Here is a 20,087-nt window from a genome sequence, read left to right on the forward strand (position 1 = left end):
TCTGGGCGGCTTCCAACAGAATATTAAAAACACAATAAAACATCAAACATTAAAAACTTCCCTAAGCAGATGTCTTCAGATGTCTTCTAAAAGTCAGACAGTTGTTTATTTCTTTGACATCTAATGGGAGGGTGTTCCACAGGGCGGGAGCCACTACCGAGAAGGCCCTCTGCCTGGTTCCCTGTAACTTCACTTCTCGCAGTGAGGGAACTGCCAGAAGGCCCTTGGTGTTGGACCTCAGTGTTTGAGCTGAACGATGGGGGTGAAGACACTCTTTTGGGTATACAGGGCTGAGGCCGTTTAGGGCTTTAAAGGTCAGCACCAACACTTTGAATTGTGCTCAGAAACGTACTGGGAGCCAATGCAGGTCTTTCAGGACCAACCTCTGCTCAAAAACCTCCAGAGACATCGTTGAGGTTTAGATCAGAGTAGAATCATCAGAGTTGGAAGGGAACACAGGGTTCACCAACTCCCTGCAACTCAGGAGCCACAGCTGAAGAATCCATGGTAGTCGACATGCCCAGGATTGCCCTGGGAATTGGGATTGGAGCAAAGTTCAACTCAGCTCTGCTTTGCTTGCCCTGAAGTTCACACTCACTCACAGTCAGGTGCTTGATTGATCTCTTCAGATTAAATAGGTCAGCAAAGAAACTACTTAAGCAGCTGAAGTGGGGGGGGGACGGTCCAAATATATGAGCTAGAACCTAGCAATGGGCTTCTTCCTGCCCAGGCCAAGCCAGAACGCTTTCTAAGGAGCCATTTGTTTTGCTAAAATTAGAAGCCAACATTGTGAAGAAAAAAAAACAACCCAACAAGTGGCCCATGCTCTTTGCAAAACGCCACCTTCCCTCTCTGGAGTGCCATTACTATGCAGGATTGCCCAGAAGTCAAACCTTGATTGCTAAAAAATAATAAAAATGCACAGACTTTCCCCAACCCCGTTTCTGGGAGAGGACCAGACCAAATACAACTTTATTTTGCTAACTTATGCTAAGTATCAAAGTCTCCTTTTTTGGAAGAAAAATGGACTGAACAAGCTGTGAATGATCTGATGTGTGCTTTGGGCTCTGGACAAGGGAACACGGCAGCATTCATCTCCTTCAAACAGCAAAACAGCCCGACAGACAGATTGGAAGACCGGGGAGCGGGGAAGCAACTGCAGAATGCACATGGGGGCGAGGCAGTGGCCATGGAAGCAGCTCTTGACCAGAATGAAAAATAAAACTAAAAAGCCTAGTGCAGAGCTGAAAGCTCCCATGAGGACAGGGGCAGGGCTTTGGGGTGAAAATTGGAGACCTCGCTCTGCTGACGGAGAAGGAGTCTCCCCCAAACGCAACAGGGCCAGCTGAAAACATTTTAAAGTAATTGACACATGTCAAGTATAGTCTATCCCTGACCAAGGTCCCCAGGATTCTCAGAGGCCCCATGGTGTGCCTGAAAACCAGACACTCTTTTGTGAGTCCCATACTATGAGCATTGGAACGCGGGTGGCGCTGTGGGTTAAACCACAGAGCCTAGGGCTTGCCGATCAGAAGGTTGGTGATTCGAATCCCTGCAACAGGGTGAGCTCCATTGCTCGGTCCCTGCTCCTGCCAACCTAGCAGTTCGAAAGCACGTCAAAGTGCAAGTGGATAAATACCTTCCGGCGGGAAGGTAAACGGCGTTTCTGTGAGCTGCTCTGGTTCACCAGCATGACTCTCAACGGCCAATTGCCAATGGCTCTCAACGGCCCTGTATTGTTTCTTAATGGCCCTAGCTTGGCCAGGTCATTTTGCATAGGCTAGTTTGGGAATTCTTCTGCAGCCTGTATTTCTCCCCAAATAATAAAAATCCTACCATATATTAGGGACGCAGGTGGCGCTATGGGTTAAACCACAGAGCCTAGGGCTTGCCAATCGGAAGGTCAGCAGTTCGAATCCCCGCGACGGGGTGAGCTCCCGTTGCTCGGTCCCTGCTCCTGCCAACCTAGCAGTTTGAAAGCACTTCAAAGTGCAAGTAGATAAATAGGTACCACTCTGGTGGGAAGGTAAACGGTGTTTCCGTGCGCTGCTCTGGTTCGCCAGAAGCGGCTTAGTCATGCTGGCCACATGACCCAGAAGGTGTACGCTAGGCTCCCTCGGCCAGTAAAGCAAGATGAGCACCGCAACCCCAGAGTCGGTCACGACTGGACCTAATGGTCAGGGGTCCCTTTACCTTTACCATTGATTAATTTCTAGGGTCTCGCTCCCCCTAATCTATAATACTATAATAGAGTGGTCCTCCACAAGCTCTTTCCTTCTCCTCTACCACTTCTTTTATCCTTCCTTTGCTTCAGACCACCTATTTCTTCCTGCTAAAGCTACTTTTATGCCCACTCTCTCTCACACACACACCGGCAAATCGTCTCAATAAATGGTTGAAATCCAACCTCCGTCTCCCCCCAAAATTGGGCTGAAATTTCTCTTTACCCAGCGCCATTATAAAAAACTGCCATTATCCTAATACGTTTAACTCAAGAGTAAACCCATTGAAATTAATGGGCCTACATCAGTCATGCCCATTAATTTCAATGGATAAAACTCTTAGAAATTATCAGGTTTGTGGAGTCCACCCCCCCCCCCGCCTGGCAACAGCAGATATTTTGCGGTTTATCTTCTGCTCCACACCAAACTCTAAAAGGGCACCTGTGGTAGAGAGGCCCTGAACATGGAGGCTCCATTCTGAGGGATCACAGCTAATGCTTATCTGCTGTGAGTCTGCTAGGCTCATCTACGTTGAGTCGCCATCCCATGATCCTGTGGCAATCAGTTCCACAGATAAATCAGGCTCCTTTATATTTGCCCCAAACCTTTCTTGCTCATAATTCTCTTCAGAAAAAAAGTCTATATTGACTGTTTCCTGCTGTTTGTCCTGAGATTTAAAGCTACGTTTTTCCTTACCTGTAAGGTTGCTCTCCTGTGTGTGTCCGCAGATGTCTTGTCAGATTTGCTGAACGCGGGAATATTTTACCACAGTACCTAGGAGGCAAGAAGACAGTGAAGTTCAGACCCTAGTCTTATGGCTATCGCAGGAACAGATGCTCTACCACTGAACGACAGCCTTCCTCTATGGCCCTTTGCTATAGTGGTGTGATCCAGAGATTACTAACTGGCATGAGGGGGTAGAGGGATTCTCAAGCAAAGAAATCAGAAAGAGGAAGAGGCTGTTTGTTTCATTTTCTTGGATCAGGGGTCACCAAGAGGGTGCCCATGTGTGCAATGGCATCCTTGAGGCTTCCTTCTGGTGCCCATGAAGCTTCTGAGCCCCCTGACACCACCGTACCGTGCCTCCTTGTCTACAAGTTGATGAGGCGGCTTACCTTCTTCCCCCTCAACAAGTCCATAGAGCTGAAGGAGGAAGTTGGGAAAGTGATGCTCTTTCCCACTTCCTCTTTCAACTCTATGGGCTTTTCAAAGCTCACATCAATGCTAATGGATCGCTTGCAAAAGGGCAGCGTGTGGGGACACTCTTTCTACCTCTCTCTGGCGATCTGAAGGAGGAGAGAAGTGAACAGAGAGAGTGGGACCAGCGACACACGATCAAAAATCCCAAATGTGCCCACTGGCCTAGAAGGATGGCAATCCCTGTCCCAGATCTTGCATCCCACCTCAAGCTGAGCCTTTTCTCTCTTCCTTGTTCTTTGCAGCAGCTGCTGATGGCCCTTAGTTTCTTCTTTTTTAAAAATAATAATAATCATTTTTATTGATTTTCCAATAATGACAGCCAATCAACATGTCCACATCATAATCCAATTAAAAACAAAAAACTAAAATAAAAAAGGACCAAATTGCAATCCAAATTTTAATTATTATTTTTTCCGGGCTCCCTATAGTCTGGACCTCTGAAGCATATCTCCAAATCTTCAGTCCTGCCTCCTCTCGTTGTTTTCGTATTTCCCACATCCCGATCTTTAAAGTTCTCCATCCCTGGCTCTACGATTCTCAGTCATGTCAAAAATCATATATCCTTTCACCCGTCAAACACAGCTTTAGTTGTGTATATATATTTTTTCAACTGTCTGTTAAGTTGTTAGGTGAACATATCAGACGACACAGCAATTCTTCAAACAGCTCTTGTTTATTCACAGGCCAGAACAGAACTGAACTGAAGGGTTCAGCCAGCCTGCTTATATAGAGCTCCACTAAAACGCAACAGTAACCATTTTCTGTAACTATCCAATCACTGAACATCACTTTCAATCCCTTATTTGCATATGTGGACCTGAACTATCTACACTATCCCCCTGCTGGCCCAGGGTGAGAAATTCAGTACATAACACTGACGGCCCTTCGCTTCTTACCTGCAGGTATAACGTTCTTTGCCCTTGCGCAAAATGGGGTCGGACAGCGTTGGGGGCGGCGACCGGAAGTTGAAGGGATGGTGCGGGAGGGGCTGCAAAGAAGCGCCGGCGTCCGCCTTCATGGCTGCAAAGCTCTCCAGTTTCTCTGTCATGGTTTCTATTGCCGACATCTGTTCAGAGAAGGGGGAAGGTTTGTCACCCGTAGTGGCCAACACAATTTGTTTATAGATTCTGAACAAGCAGGGTGGCGGCGGGATTCTAGATACTACCAACCAGGCAGGCCTAAAAGCATCCAACCTCTTTTCAGACAGAGATAATTCTGAGTGGGGCCTAACCACTCTGCTTCCTTGATTTTAATGAGATATTGCTCGGGAGTTCTTCTGCACATTATATGATGTAAGGTGCAAATATTTAGATCAGACCAGGCTGTAGGAGCCTGTCTGCTGCTTTAGCGTCACCTACGGGTTGGGTGAACATGTTTCAGTTTCTCTCATTTTCCTATTACTACTACTACTACTACTACTACTACTATTACTATTATTAGTAGTAGTATTTAAAGTCTCAGGGCGGTTCACAGAAAAGATCAAGATAAAAATCGCAATATATATAACAAAAATAAAAACAACAACCCAAAATAAAAATAACACCCCCTTTCTACCTTTCAGCTCTCCACATTTCCACATTAGTGTGCGATGATGCTGATGCTGATGATTATATCCTCATGAAAATTCACCAGCACTTTAGCCATTTATCTTAATATAATGTATTTTTATTATACTAGTTTTGCCAATGTACGCGTTTATGTGCACACTTTCTCCTAGTACATGCATCTTTTAAAAGATGTTACTTGGCTGCAGAACTGCATTGCAAAATTCAGAGAGGTGTGTTTCGGTGCACACATGCTTTCAGACTCTGCAATCTAGGTAAGTTGGCCTTTCAATGAGAACCATCCTGTCCCCACTCCCAACTTGTTTTTTCTTCCAAATGTTCCCCCCATGTAGAAACCTGCAATAACTAGCACACTGGGGTCTGTGCTAAACATCTCTTCCTTATAGCTGGTTAACATTGTTCTGTAGGGGAAACAGCCCAATAAAGTAAAGTGAAATGGTTGCCCTGTAAGATAAGTCTTTGCTGTGTTATGCCAAGAGCTAGGCGATTAAAAACTGTCTTAATGGTATTGTTATGCGGGAAGGAAAGAGCAATGGAGGCTGAGCAGGGAGGGTGCAAGGCTCAGAATTAAGAGTCCAATGTTGTGGATGGGAGGTCACACTTTTGATGGCAGGAGGGATCTCTCAGTCACAAAACAAGGTGCTCTGTTGGGTACCTGAGAGAGCTGGCATTTGCCATGTTCCTACTCCGTTGAAATGGGACTGGAGATAATGCCTAAGAATGCATACCACTTCTAATGACAGACGGATGTGCCAAATTCAGTTTCTCTGAAGTGTGAAGTCAGTGGCTTTACATTAAAATGTGGGACCCCCCCCCCCGATTCCCTCCTATCTCTCTCTCTCTCTCTCTCTCTGGGTGTGTGTGAAAAGAGAGAGAGAGAGAGAGAGAGAGAGAGAGAGAGAGAGAGAATGACTAAGAAAATAGGAGAGAAGGGAAGGGGGGAGAGGCAGAGACAGAGAGAATGAGTAAGAAAAAAAGGAAGGGAAGGGGAAGGGGAGAGAGAGAGAGAAGGAAAGAAAACAAAGGACAATATTAAGGAAGGAAGGAAGGTAGATAGAGAGTGCTGTCCTGATCATTGAAGAATAAATTGCAGAAGGCTGACAACCAATCATAAACCTTAAAAAAGAAAATAAAAGGAGTCCCATAAAAGCCATTTTGTGTTATTTAATAGAACAGATCCCAGGACTGTATGATAATAGCGCAAGGGAACAGAGGGCCAGCCCCCGCTGCCAGTCATGTAACAAAACCGAGCGGGTTGCAAAACACTTGGTGGATCTCGTCGAGGGTTCTTTTCACTCAGCCCTTTACCGGAGTACCTGGTGGCGGCTTTTGTCGCTCCCCACTCTTTTGGCACTTAATCACAGAGGGTTTGCCAGTGTGAGATGTCGTGGGCTCATTCTACAATTCTAAAGGCAGGCCCTGGCCTCTCCGTTTGGCAGGAGCATTTGCTATTTAAGGCAGGAGCAACCGGTTCGAAATGACAAATAAAGATGAGGAAGAAAAGAAAAGCAGAGAAGAGGAAGAAGGAGACAGTCATCAGGGTGGGTGCGGGGGGGGGGGGGGGGCCTTGCCATTAAGCAATCAGAAAGGCTTGCCAATGATTTGTGCAGGCAGAAGTTCATTCGAAACAGATCATGCTGGAGTTGTACAAAAATCAGTGAAGGGGGGGAAAGCCTTCTTTTGTTTATACCCCTTCCTGCCCCTTGCAAAACAAAAGAGAGATGCATGTCATGTTTTCAGAAATGCCAGCATGGGAATCCAGCATATATTTATTTTTTATGTTATTGTCCTTGGTTTCCAAAGGCTAATGGTCTCCAAAATGCCAGATTTGTACAAATCTGCATTTCGTTTCAAAAACCCCACACGGCCCAGTAAAACTAAATGACAAAGCATTAGGAGCTGGGTATCAAAAAGAGCTGTCCATGGTTAGGTAAGCTGTGGTCCTCCAGAGGTTGTCAGACTACAACTTCCATCATCCCCGACATTTGGCCTTGCTGGTGGGGGTGCTGATGGGAGGAGGAGACCAACAACTTCTGCAAAGCTGCCCCATGTTGACTATCCCAACCTTATGCTGATATTTTGCTGTTGACAAATAGCACTTGCAAGGAAATGCCACAGCATGGATTTCAAGGGTTTTAGACAGATAGACTTGTCCCCTTCTAGGAATGTTCCAGGAGTGGGGAACCTTGGTCCCAGGGGAAAAATGTGGCCTTCCAAACCTCTCTCTGTGGCCCCTGCACCTCTCCTCAGGCCACACCCCTCCCTGGCCCTGATTCATACTCTCCTCAAGTGCTTTTGCCTAGCTGGAACCTGTCCAGCTCAGGCTGAAATGGTCCCTACCCCTTGAACTATGGGCACACAATTTAAGCAATTAATCTACATTGCACTGCAAATTACAGCCAGGAAATGGTGTCAGGAACAGCTGGGTCTGTGTGCTGCACCCCGATGTGGTGAAGCTTTGAGATGCATATAGAAGCTACCCGGTGAAATAGCTTCCACCATTGACTGTGCTCACTGAAGGTGTATATTGGACCTTCCTGGACAGGAAGTAGTTTAAGAGGACTTCCTGTTCTTGTTGATCCTTGATGGAACAACAGTCTTCCTGAACTCTGCTGTGTCCCTGTGTCTGGTTATGCTTTAGTCTCGACTTGGTTTGCTCTTTGCTCTTGCCTCCTTGGTTTGTTTTTTTTTTACTTGCTTTCTAGTCCTGACAACTAGCCACTCTTCTGGCTCCCAGCTCCCACTACTCTGCTTCTCACAGTTAGGGATGGGCAAGTCTGTCCATTTTTGTTTCTCTCAATTTCTAATTTGTTCCAACTTTAAGTTCAGTACTCCACATTTCCACACCAGTTTGTGTGATGATGATGATGATGATGATTATTATTATTCTTAGGCCTTCGTGAAAATTCACCAGCAAATTTATTGCAATGTTTATGTACAATTTTGCACATTTTTGCAAAGCAATTTCCCCTAATACAAGGCACTCTTAATGTTATAATCACAGATATCTGCCTCTTTATGGACACTTTGTCCTAGTATATGACTTACTTGGCTCGGGAACTACACTGCAAAATTCGGACGAGTGCCAATTTCAATGAATGGCTTTGTTTCATTTCACGTATTGTTTCAGAAAGTGTGAATTAGGTGGGTTCACCTTTATATGCAAGCTAAATCAAGTTTCTTCCCCATCCAGGCCCACAACCTAGCCCCACCATTCAAGAGGTTCACAGCATCACTCAGTCAAGAAGCTTGTTGAATGACCATGAGATACACACTATATTTTAGCTTACCCTACTTCACAGGGCTGTTGTGAGAATCGAATGGGTGGGTGAGTGTGAATGAGGGATTCATACATGCTGCCCTGGGCTATTTGGAGGAAAGGTGGTTTGGAAAAAAATAAAGAACTTGTTGATAATTGTGATGGTGAGAACGACCACCATCATTGTATATATTCTGTTGACAGATACTAACTTGACAGACAACCAATGTGACAGATGTTTTCCACGGTCCAAATTTTATGAGATTGACTTTTAGACCCTTCTGTGCCCCCAGCACACAGTCTTTCTCGGAGCGCATAGCTTTCTCACCAGACTTTCTGGGACAGCTATCAGATCATTTCTCTCCTGCTATTCTAACCCACACAAACACAGGATGTCCCTGGCCAGCCTGTCACCATTGTAGGACCTCCTCAAATGGAAAATCGGGGGAAGTTATTAACCAAACTCTCAGGCTGAGACAAAACAATGAAGGAACTAAGTTTAGCTGTGAAAGCAAAACCATATCGGGCGGGAAAAGCTCCAGCCGCAAAACAATGGTTGTTGAGTACCCTGTAAATGAAACCACAGGGTAGACTCTTACTGTTTCCAACAGAAGGGAAACTGAGATGTGACACTGATGGCTTGTGCTTTATCACTAGCCCCTCTGCTTAAGGGATAGCAAAGGTGCTTAAAGCTGAGAGTGAAGTAAGGGGCCCCTAATATGGTGGGACCCCTGTGCAGGGGCCTTCTAGATCTTTTACCAAAGTCATGGAAACACACAAGACCCTGCAGAAGCACAAGCCCCTGCCAATCTGCTCTTGATAGCACTAGGCCAATGGTCTCATTCAATGAAACGTCATTTTTGTGTGCTCAGTTATGAGGGGCCCTAGAATAGAATCATAGAATTGTAGAGTTGGAAGGCACCATGAGGGTCATCAAGTCCAACCCCTTGCAATGGAGGAATTTTCCTCCCAGCCTTGGGCTTGAATCCACGACCTTGAGATCAAGAGTCTCATGAGAACTTGGGTGCTCTGAAAAGCCCTGGTGTTCAAATAAGGCTAATAATAATAATAATAATAATAATAATAATAATGTTGCTGCTGATGTTGCTGACGTCAGGCTAGAAGCAAGTACCTGGCTGGGGTAGAAAATTTATCTCTGGTGTGCTAGGTTTGTACCTGGGGGGGGGGGACACACGCACCAATAATATTTATTAAAAAAATAAAAAATAAAATTTATTTTATCTCCACAAATGAACTTTTTTTTTTCAATGCCTTTCTGGGGCCGATTTTCTGAGTTGGAAACTACTGCAAAATCCAGGGAATTGCAAAATGATGAGCTGTAGTCTCTGCCAGTCCTACTAAGAGTAGAAGTTAAGGAACGTGATTAACTTAGGCCCAATCATTTCAATGGGTCTACTCAAAGTAGGTCTTAGCTGGATACAGTCCTCTGCTCTGATCCACACATCTGTCCGGGAGGTTCCAGACAAAGTCGATTCTCATCAAACTGCATCAAAGTCAAATATAACATTATTTTTTTTTAAAAAAAAATGGTCTTACCTGGGGATGAAAAAGCAGCGGGGATGGTCTCAGATACTTCTCCTTCAGTGCGCCCACTGAGTCTACCACCTTCCGCTTCTCCACCCTGCTGGACAGCAATACAGAGGGTTACATACCTCACAGGGCCTCCAGGGAAAACCAGAAGAATCATAGAATTGTAGAGTTGGAAGAGACCACGAGGACCATCTAGTCCAACCCCCTGCCAAGCAGGAATCTTTTGCCCAACATGAGATTCGAACTCACAAACCTGGGATTAAGAGTCCTATGCTCTACCAACTGAACTAAGAATACATGTATATATAATCTACCCTTCCTGGTTTCTGCCAAGGGATGCCTTACTGTTGTGCCAGGATTATAACAATGGGCTGAAACAAACATTAATCCAACTCAGAGCAGGCCCATTCATGGTTTAAGAGCATGAGTGAACAACCTCCAACCCAGGGGCCAAATGTGGCCCCCAGGGCTCCCTATCTGGCCCTCACAACTTTCCCAAGGCCACACCTCTCACTGGTCCTGCCAAAGTGTTTCCACCTTGCTGGAATGTGTCCTTGGGCAGCAATAATATGTTGTGGGTCCAACTTGCATTTCTCTATTTTCTGAGCTTGCCAGACTGCTAACTCATGGGATCCTCAGTTGGATTTACAACCTTTGACTTGTTTCTAACTTTGAAATCTATTCCCCCCCCCCCAAAAAAAGAACCCGCTACTAATCCTTCACATCTCCCAGGAACTCACTGAGCATGTCTCCCCCGTCCCCTGATCCATCTCATTCATCTGTCTTCTGCTCCTGTGCCGTTTCCTGCCTTTCTGTTTTGACTGGCAAAGCTTCCTCCAACGTCTGTTATTTTGGCACGTTTTCCAGCCCTTACGCAGAGGTGCTGGAATCCCACTGGAATAACTTCCATCTCTACCGTTACCGTCGCCATTTCCCAAGGAACAAAGCCGAAAATGGTCAGGGCCATTTTTCATACCTGGAATGGCATTCCTAGACGAGCATGATTGGGAGAGGCAACATAAAGCTTTGAGCAAAGTGCTTAGGATCTCAAGAGTGAGAACAAGGAAGCCCTCCTCATGGAGTACCAATCTGAAAAGGGATCTTGAGAAAACTCGAGTTCCTCTTCCTTACCCACCCCCTCCCGGTTTCTCAACATGCCCGGCCAACATCACCGTGGCTGACAGTTCCTTGGCATCTTCCCATATTGACTTCATGGTTTCCCAAACTTCTCCACCGTGCATGGTTTGCAGATCACGGTTTCTGGTTTCCTAATTTTGGACCCACTTGTCCTATACTTAAACCTGACACAATTCCCTCAAACAGTTGGATGGCGTCTTGTACACCACTTTCTGGCAACTCCTGCAGCCAAGCTGATGCCAAAGGTACTGCTCTGCTTTCCTTTGGACCACATCAGCGAGCCCAAGAGTGGAAGTTTGTCATTTGGGCAGCCCAGGACCCCCCTTCTCACTGCCCAGGCTTGTGCCGCAGGGAGATCACTTTGGTGCTGCTAACACAGTGGCTTGACTTCACCCCTGGAGGAGCACAACCATTGTCTCTCAAGGCAGATGAATGCCAACAACAATACTTAAGAACAACAACAACAACAAGGTAAGAAGAGCTTATCTAGGCCAGTGTCCTATACAGCTGTACCTTGGTTTTCAAACAGTTTAGTTCACGAACAACTCAGAACTCAAATGTCGCAAACCTGGAAATAGCTGTTCCGGTTTGCGAACTTTGCCTTGGAAGCTGAACATCCAGTGCGGCTTCCACAGTTTCTGATTGACTGCAGGACGCTCCTGCAACCAATAGGAAGCCACGCCTTGGTTTCTGAATGCTTTGGAAGTCGAACAGACTTCCGGAATGCATTCTGTTCGAAAACCAAGGTACGACTGTATCAGACCAAGAACGATCAGGAGTGCATGTGCTGTATGTTTGATCGGAATAGATCCATTTAAATGGGTGGACCTAAGTTAGTCGTGCTCATTAATTTGCTACAACAGAAGTTAAGGTAGCCTATGAGTTACAGATACACCTATTACATAGGCAAAAAAGCTTTAAGATGATAACTTGATGAAAACAATCTCCTAGCCCAACAGTCAGCTTGTTTTCAAATGACTCTATCCTAGCCAAATCCTAGGGTCTTCACGCCCCCCCCTATAAAATGTTTGAGGGGGCCACGGCCCCCCAAAGTTAATGGGCATTACTATTCAAATAGTGTGTGTGCACCATGTCATGTGACCGATTGTGTGGGGCGGGGCTTACCTGCCCCACTCCAAATATTTTATTCAAGTTGGCACCCCTGACTCTATCTTCTGGTGGTGGGGATGGCCAGTGTTGGCAGAAGACTAAAATGTCTTCTTTTTTCAATTTGGAAAGAAATGTTTGCTGCAGCAAATCATAAAAAAAGCAATGACATTTTCAGAGTCGTGCTCAAGTTGGTGTTCTGTTTTGTTTACCTGCCACGGAAGAAACCCTATTCATCAGAGCATGTCTGGCCACAGATACTGGCTTTGGAAAATATTTGCTTCATGTAACTGCACATTTTATTTCATTTTAATTGATCCACGTGTATTCTGTTTGTCAATGGCATTGGATATGGAGGTGAATTTATTGGCCACTGGGCTGAGGAACTGAGTTGTTGTTTTTAACTACAGTTATTGCTTCAATGTTAAGGACCTAGCGCCGTTCATTTCAATGAATAAAATGGAAATTAATGGGCCTAGTTCAGTCATGTCCATTAATTAAAGTGGGTCTACTCTGCACAGAGTTTCATTGGATACAACGTGATATATCCGCTCCACTTCCCAGTGGGGAGGAGTTGCGGTGGACTGCATGGCCACCCACTCCCCACCGGGAGTGGGGGACCTTGTCCCCCATTGCCTGGGGGATCCCGGCCACGTCAGAGCCCGGTCAGCCAACCCACTGGCCTGGGGGGCATGGCCAGTTGTGGCATTGTTTGACTTAGTGTGGGGGAGGGGAGGTGTGGCCATCACCTGCCCCTCCATGCTTAAGGGTATTCCGTTAAAGGAATCCGGGGCTGTTGTTCTAGTCTGAAGCCCGGCTGGGGGGCTAAGGCCTTGACAAGACCCCGACGAGAACACCAGGGGGAGCTTGAGTTGGTCCGCATCGACAGGGCTCCCCCTACCGGTGGCTTACCCTTACTGGGGACTTCCTGCACAATGGGCAGGAGTCAGATATAGTCAGGTCCAGTCAATGCCTAAGCCAATACCACTCACATTCTGTAATTTCAATAAAGTTGTGGCCAAAATTTGCCCAATAACATAAACCTAATATCCGTGTCCTTGTGTGAGTTATTTCCAACGAGGGGGTGGCTGCGGGGTCTCGACATGCAAACAACATAACCATGTTGCAGCCACAGGTAACGGTCAGCTTTTGTCAGGATGCTGTCAGCGGCTCCTGGCTGGTTGCCCAGGAAAGTATAAAGTTTCTTACCATCCTTTTTTATTTCAATCTTTACAGAGAGAGGCTATAGAACCCAGCCTCTTGGAAAATGGCGTTGTCCCAAGTGAATCTCCACCCCCCCCATCTCTCCCACATCCTTGTCATTCTCATCGCCTCCTCTACCAGTGCTGCTACGGGCCCTTTGTTTTTGAGCTCTTTGCTCTCCTACTTTCAAGGCTCTCTGGGTTCTGGGAGATGGAGGCTCTGAAACGCTTTCTAATGACAACGTGTCAGCTGGGTGTTGCTCTAGCTCTCCCATGATTTCCCAATTTCCCCCCTCATCTGCCTCTGAGCTCTGACCTCCCTCAAACCCCTGTAGCAAATCTACTGTCTTCCTCTTCCTTAAGTTAGGATGGGGAGGTGGTCTCCACCATTCCTCCTCTGCTCCGTCCCTGAGAACTTTGCTGGCAAGTAGACCAGACCCGAGTGATTGCTTCACACACCAGGGTTGGGGTAACTCAGTAGTGGTGGCAACCCCAACCACTGCTTGCCACCACTGTTGTCGCTGGGGCTCAGTTGGCCTCAGTTGCAAACACGTGCGATTAAGGCAGGCTATGTTAATACCTGTATATGGGGTCCATGAAAAAAGGAGACGGCTTGGCGTAATGCAGTGATGGCTGTGGCGGCATCTGAGCCTGAGAGATCTTGGGTAATACTTCACTGGCCAACAACTTCCTTTCTCCATACACGTGGTTCCTCCGGGAGTCCCGGCTCCCATTCTGACTGGCCCGGATACGGTTGCCGATGCTGAGATCCAGCGGCTGCTCCTCCCCGGACGGGTGAGCGGGTGGGACTTTGGGGGGCGGCAAGGCTGGCTTGATTTCTTTTGGCTTTGTGGTAAGGTCGAAGGGCGACTCAGAGCTGGTGCTGCCCAGTTTGTGAAGGTCCCTGGGCGACTTTGGTTCTGCCTTGACCAGCAAGCTGTGGTTGAGGGTGCGGTCCGTAAAAGGGTACAGCGAATGGGGGAAGTTGGGGAGGAACTGGAAGGGGAACATGGAATGGTACGGGAGGGAGCCCATCTTCTTCTCCTGCATCCCCATGAAGCCGGGCCCAAAGTACTTCTCCGCGATGGAGGCGATGGCCTTGATGGAGTCGTTGGCTGCTCCCGCCATGGGGAGGAGCTGCTCTTCGGGGGGAGGGAAGAAGGAATGCTGCGAGTAGAAGAGGGGGAGGTCGCTCATGTTGTTGGCGGAACTGGTGGGCACTGCGCCGCTACCGAAATCTGGCTTGCTCTCGGACGGCTTGCTCTTCTCCTTCATTTTGTCCCGGTCGCTCTCCGCGTCGCTCTCCAGGTCAGACCCTGTCCCGGTGGTGGTATCCAGGTCCGTTCCTGTGGTGGTGTTGACGTCCTCGAAGTCGCTCGCGTCTGACATGTCACTGGTCCTGGCCTTGAGCTTCTCCAGGTAGGAGTTCCCCAGGTTGCTGCTGTTGTAACGCTCCTCCCCGGAGGCGGGGTGGCCACTGTTGCTTACGGCCGAGATCAGAGGGAGGGCTGGGTTGCCCAGAGGGCTGGGAAGTTTGGCATCTTGAGTGTGGTTGAGGGGGCTTTTCAGCAGCGGCGTCGGAGGTAATAAAGGGGGCCTGGGGTACAGCGAAGGAGGGAAGATGCCCGGGAACCCAGGGGCGAGGGATGGGAACGCTGGGGGAGTGGGGGAGAAGGGGAGCCCTCCAGGGTGCTGCCGGGATGGGAAGTAATCGCTGAACCCCAGGCTGGCATGGTTAAGGGCAGGAGATGGCTTGGATTTGTCCATCATTGAGCTGGGAGTGAGAGGCAAGCCTGGCCCAAATATCCCCCCGGGGTTGTAATGGTTCTTCCCCTCGCAGAAGCGACGGTGCTTGTTGAGTGAGGAGGTGGTGCTGAACATCTGGCCGCAGTCCTTGCACTTGATCTGGGTCCGGCAGTCGGCATGCATGCGCTTGTGGCGGCACAGGTTGGAGAACTGCGTGTAGGACTTGTGGCAGACCTCACCTAAAGCATCAACAGAAACCAAAATACCAAAACCCAATATGAAATTAATATGAAAGAACTGGTTGGAAATCAGGTGGTGTTGCATAATAAAGTAATGAACAGGACTTAGTTGGATGAGTGATTGAGTGATATTTGTAAAGAAAAAGATCACAGGAACGTATATAAAGCAGAAAGAAATGATATTATACAATGTAAACCTGTGTAAAAAAGAATGTTATATCAAACAGTATAATGAGAAGGATGGGAAGGATTGTGCGGATGAGTACTTTTACTATGTAAATAACTTTGTTTCTTTAAAAAAAAATTGATTTCTTTGTTTCTTATCTTTGTTACTTCTTTATTTCTTTATAAATATTCTATTTTATATAATTTTCTTCTTTCTTTTACTTGTTAAAGAGATAGTACATAATGTTTGTATAGACATGTGAATCTTTTAATCAATAAAGAATTGATAGTTTTTTTAAAACTATCAACCTGAAATCATGATTGTTTGTTGTTATTTTTTACTGGTTTTGGGTGCCACCCTGTTGAAGCGGAGCATGGGGGGAAGGGAGGAGTAACATCATTTTACATATAAATTTAAAACATAACCCCTTAGCCCATGTAGCCCATGTAGCCCAGTGCTGCCTTGCCCTGGTGAGCCAGCAACTTCCCCAGTTCCCAGCAGGAAAGGATTTCGCAGCAAGCAAATTTGCAGAAATGCTGCATCCTAGAATTGTAGAGTTGGATGGGACCCTAAGTGTCATCTAGTCCAACCTCCTGCAATGCAGGAATCTCAACATGGGGTTCCCCATCCAATTTGAAACCACACCGGACCCTGCTTAGCTTTGCAAATGTGCTAACAGTTTGATTGCTGCCCCTCATGTGAACCCGAAGTAGTACTTTGGCTTACCAAGCCTATTACCTCACTGGAAATATTGGCTGAGACAATTCCTTGTGTAGAAGATGATGGTCACATCCACACCATATGTTTAAAACGCATCCACTGCACATTTAAAAAGCATGGGGCTTGTCCCAGAGAACCCTGGGGGCTGTAGCTTACCCATCACAGAGCTACAATACCCAGCACAGTTAACAAACTACTCAGCCCTGAATGCCTGAAGGAGCGTCTCCACCCCCATCGTCCAGCCCGGACATTGAAGTCCAGCTCTGAGGGCCTTCTGGCACAATAAAGTTACAGGGAACCAGGCAGAGGGCCCTCTCGGCCTTCTCTAAAGAATGTAACACCGGTCCATATAACACTGGTCCTAAAGGATCTTCACTGGCTCCCAGTATGTTTCCGAGCACAATTCAAAGTGTTGGTGCTCACCTTTAAAGCCCTAAATGGCCTTGGCCCAGCATACCTGAAGAAGTATCTCCACCCCCATCGCTCAGCCCAGATACTGAGGTTCTCCTCCGAGGGCCTTCTGGTGGTTCCCTCACTGTGAGAAGCAAAATTACAGGGAACCAGGCAGAAGGCCTTCTTGATAGTGGCACCCTCCCTGTGCAACACCTTCCCATCAGATGTCAAGGTGATGGAGAACTACACAACTTTTAGAAGTCATCTGAAGGCAGCCCTGTATAGGGAAGTTTTTAACGTTTAACGTTTTATTATGTTTTTATGTGTGTTGGAAGCTGCCCAGAGTTGGTTATTTCTGCCCAAGAAAGGGGGCAGGGATGAAGTGGGGAAGGGCTCATTGCACAGACACAGGAAGAGCCTTGTGGATCAGACCAAAAGGTCCCCATAGCCTATGACATCTGCCTTGCATGCAGAAGGTCCCAGGTTCAAAGACCGGCCTCTCCAGGTAGGGCTGGGAGAGACGCCCCCTGATTGACAGCCTGGAGAGTCCCTGCCAGTCATTGGAGGCATTTCTGAGCTGGAGAGATCAATGGTCTGACTCTGTATAAGGCAGTTTCCTATGTTCCTAGGATTCGGGGGGGGGGGATGGCGTGTGGGTGTGCGCTTGCTGCAACGAAACGCGCACAGCCAAATTGGCCTGACTGACTGCGGAGTTCAGCTTTTAACCTGTCAAAAACAAAAAACCCTGCCTCAAATGTTTACTGAAAAAACAGGAGCCGTGCGTGAAGTGGGGGGTGGGAATTGCGGCAGAATTTAATCTGGTGCTCTGACCTATAAAATTATAGCGGCTGCTGCTGGCAGAGGCCGGAGGGGGTGGCAGTGGAGGCTGCAGCTCAGGATATGTGCAATTATAGAGGCTGGCCCGCTCTCGGAGGCAGCCATGACAACTTACATATGAAAGGTTTGACAGTGCTGTGAATGTGCTTGTGCTGCTTTAAGCCGGAAGAAGTGGCAAAGGTTTTCCCACAGTCAGGGCAAGCGTGCGCCCGTGCGCCGACGTGCTGAGAACGGATGTGCCTCTGGAGGTTGCTGGGGTCAGTAAACACCTGGAAATAGGGAGTGCAGAAAGAGAGAGAGAGAGAGAACTTTTTTGATGAACAAAGCCACATAAATTCCTCTCACTGTGAATTTCTGTTTACTGGCGACTTACGCTAAGACCAGACCATGTCATTACAGAGGAGGCAGGTTTAGTCGTTGTCTGAGGACTATCCCTGCCTCCGGGTCTGGTCCTGACCGGATGAATACTGGAATCAGCAAGGGATACCCACATGACCTGAAAGTGTTGCTGTGCAATGCCAGGTCAATGATTCATAAGACCACTGCCATCCATGACTTGATCATGGATGGAGGACTTGACCTGGCATGTGTAACAGAGACTTGGTTGGATGAAGCAGATGGGCCTGTCCTTGCCGCTGCTTGTCCACCAGGTTTCTCTTACGCACAGCAACCCAGGTCATGTGGGCGGGGAGGGGGGGTTGCAGTGATTTTTAGGAAGTCATTAGTTTGCACCAGGCGTCCTATTGGGAAGACCCAGTTTTCTGAGTGCATGTTCTGGAAGTTGGGCAATAGGGGCAGTACAGGATTCCTTTTGGTGTACCGACCTCCCCGCTGCACCAAGGATTCCCTGCCCGAGCTGCTTCAGGTCGTGGCAGATGTTCTCCTGGAGACACCTAGCTTGGTTGTCCTAGGGGATTTTAACATCCATGCCGACACGACCTTACAAGGGGCCGCTCGGGAATTTGTGGAAAGCATGGCCTCCATGGGGCTGTCCCTGAATAAGTCTGGCCCAACCCATAGCCGCGGACATGCCTTGGACCTGGTGTTTACCTCTACGGATGTTGGTGATCTGACACTAAGTAAAAGTGAAACGAAAGAAGTGCCATGGTCAGACCACTTCCTGGTGCAACTGGACTTCTCTGCGACCCATCCCCTCTGCAGGGAGGTGGGACCGATTCGGATGGTCCGCCCCCGCCACTTAATGGATCCAAATGGTTTCCAGAGAGTGGTAGGGGATGCTTTATCCCATGTTGATGGCCTTTCAGCCGATTCCCTGGTGGCCCGCTGGAATGTGGAGTTAACCAGGGCTATTGACTGTTTGGCTCCGAAGCGCCCTCTCCGATTGCATGGAGCCCGGAGAGCCTCGTGGTTTTCCACAGATCTGAGGGCAATGAAACAATCGTTGAGACGGCTAGAGCGCCGGTGGCGGATAACTCATTCCGAATCTGACCGGACACAGGTTAGAGCTCAACGTCGAGCCTACCAAGTGGCGATAGCGACGGCGAAGAAGACTTTCTTCACCGCCTCTATTGCATCTGCAGAAAACAGCAGCAGGAGACTCTTTCAGGTGGTTCACAATTTAGCGGAACCACCTGTAACATCGGGGCCCAGTACGGGCCACATGTTCTCCTGCAATGATTTTGCAAATTTTTTTGCAGATAAAATCGCTCAGATTCGGGAAGAAGTAGACTCCACCGTGGGAGCAGGGCCGGGGCGGGAGAGTGCTAGAGTCCTGTCTGGTCAAGTTGTGTGGGATCAATTCCAATCTGTTACCTCCGAGGATGTGGACAGGCTGCTTGGACGAGTGAAGCCAACCACCTGTCTCCTGGATCCTTGCCCATCCTGGCTTATAAAAGCTAGCCGGGAGGGACTGGGCGATGGGCTTCGTGGGGTGGTGAATGCTTCCCTCCGTGAGGGAGCCTTCCCAGACCCGCTGAAAGAGGCGGTTATTAAACCGCTTCTTAAAAAACCATCTTTAGATGCGGCCACGATGGCCAATTATCGCCCAGTCTCAAACCTTCCATTCTTGGGCAAGGTGATTGAGCGAGTGGTTGCTGAACAACTCCAGGCACGCCTGGAAGAAGCGGACCATTTGGATCCCTTCCAGTCGGGATTCAGGCCTCATCATGGGACTGAAACTGCCTTGGTCGCACTGGCTGATGATCTCCGGCGGGCTAGGGACAAAGGTGAGAGCTGTTTCCTAGTTCTGCTGGATCTCTCAGCGGCGTTTGATACCATCGACCATGACATCCTTCTGGACCGTCTTGAGGGGCTGGGAGCTGGGGGCACTGTCATACAGTGGTTCCGCTCCTTCCTCCTGGGCCGTGTTCAGAAAGTGGTGGTGGGGGATGAGTGTTCAGACCCCTGGGCTCTCACTTGTGGGGTGCCCCAGGGTTCTGTCCTCTCCCCCATGCTTTTCAACATTTACATGCAGCCACTGGGAGAGATCATCAGGAGGTTTGGGCTGGGTGTTCATCAGTATGCAGATGATACCCAGCTCTACCTCTCTTTTAAATCAGAACCAGTGAAGGCGGTGAAGGTCCTGTGTGAGTGTCTGGAAGCGGTTGGAGGATGGATGGCGGCTAACAGATTGAGGCTGAATCCTGACAAGACAGAAGTACTGTTTTTGGGGGACAGGAGGCGGGCAGGTGTGGAGGATTCCCTGGTCCTGAATGGGGTAACTGTGCCCCTGAAGGACCAGATGCGCAGCCTGGGAGTCATTTTGGACTCACAGCTGTCCATG

At 48.1% G+C, this 20,087-nt stretch overlaps 1 protein-coding gene across 4 annotated transcripts in view; it reads right to left on the bottom strand.

The window, feature by feature from the left end:
* Positions 1-20,087, bottom strand: part of PRDM16 (PR/SET domain 16) — a 448,370-nt gene that overhangs the window by 15,916 nt on the left and 412,367 nt on the right. For 3 of the 4 annotated variants that reach the window (XM_079986791.1, XM_079986788.1, XM_079986790.1), the window contains exons 8-12: positions 17,460-17,613; positions 13,824-15,228; positions 9,804-9,891; positions 4,319-4,488; positions 2,919-2,996 (exon numbers count right to left, since the gene is read on the bottom strand). In XM_079986791.1, coding sequence (XP_079842917.1) covers positions 2,919-2,996; positions 4,319-4,488; positions 9,804-9,891; positions 13,824-15,228; positions 17,460-17,613 — 1,895 coding nt within the window. The remainder of the gene's footprint in view (positions 1-2,918; positions 2,997-4,318; positions 4,489-9,803; positions 9,892-13,823; positions 15,229-17,459; positions 17,614-20,087) is intronic. The other variant, XM_079986789.1, reaches the window with a different exon arrangement.

Source organism: Podarcis cretensis (assembly GCF_951804945.1).
Source record: "Podarcis cretensis genome assembly, chromosome: 8".
In the NCBI taxonomy this organism is placed as follows: Eukaryota; Metazoa; Chordata; class Lepidosauria; order Squamata; family Lacertidae; genus Podarcis; species Podarcis cretensis.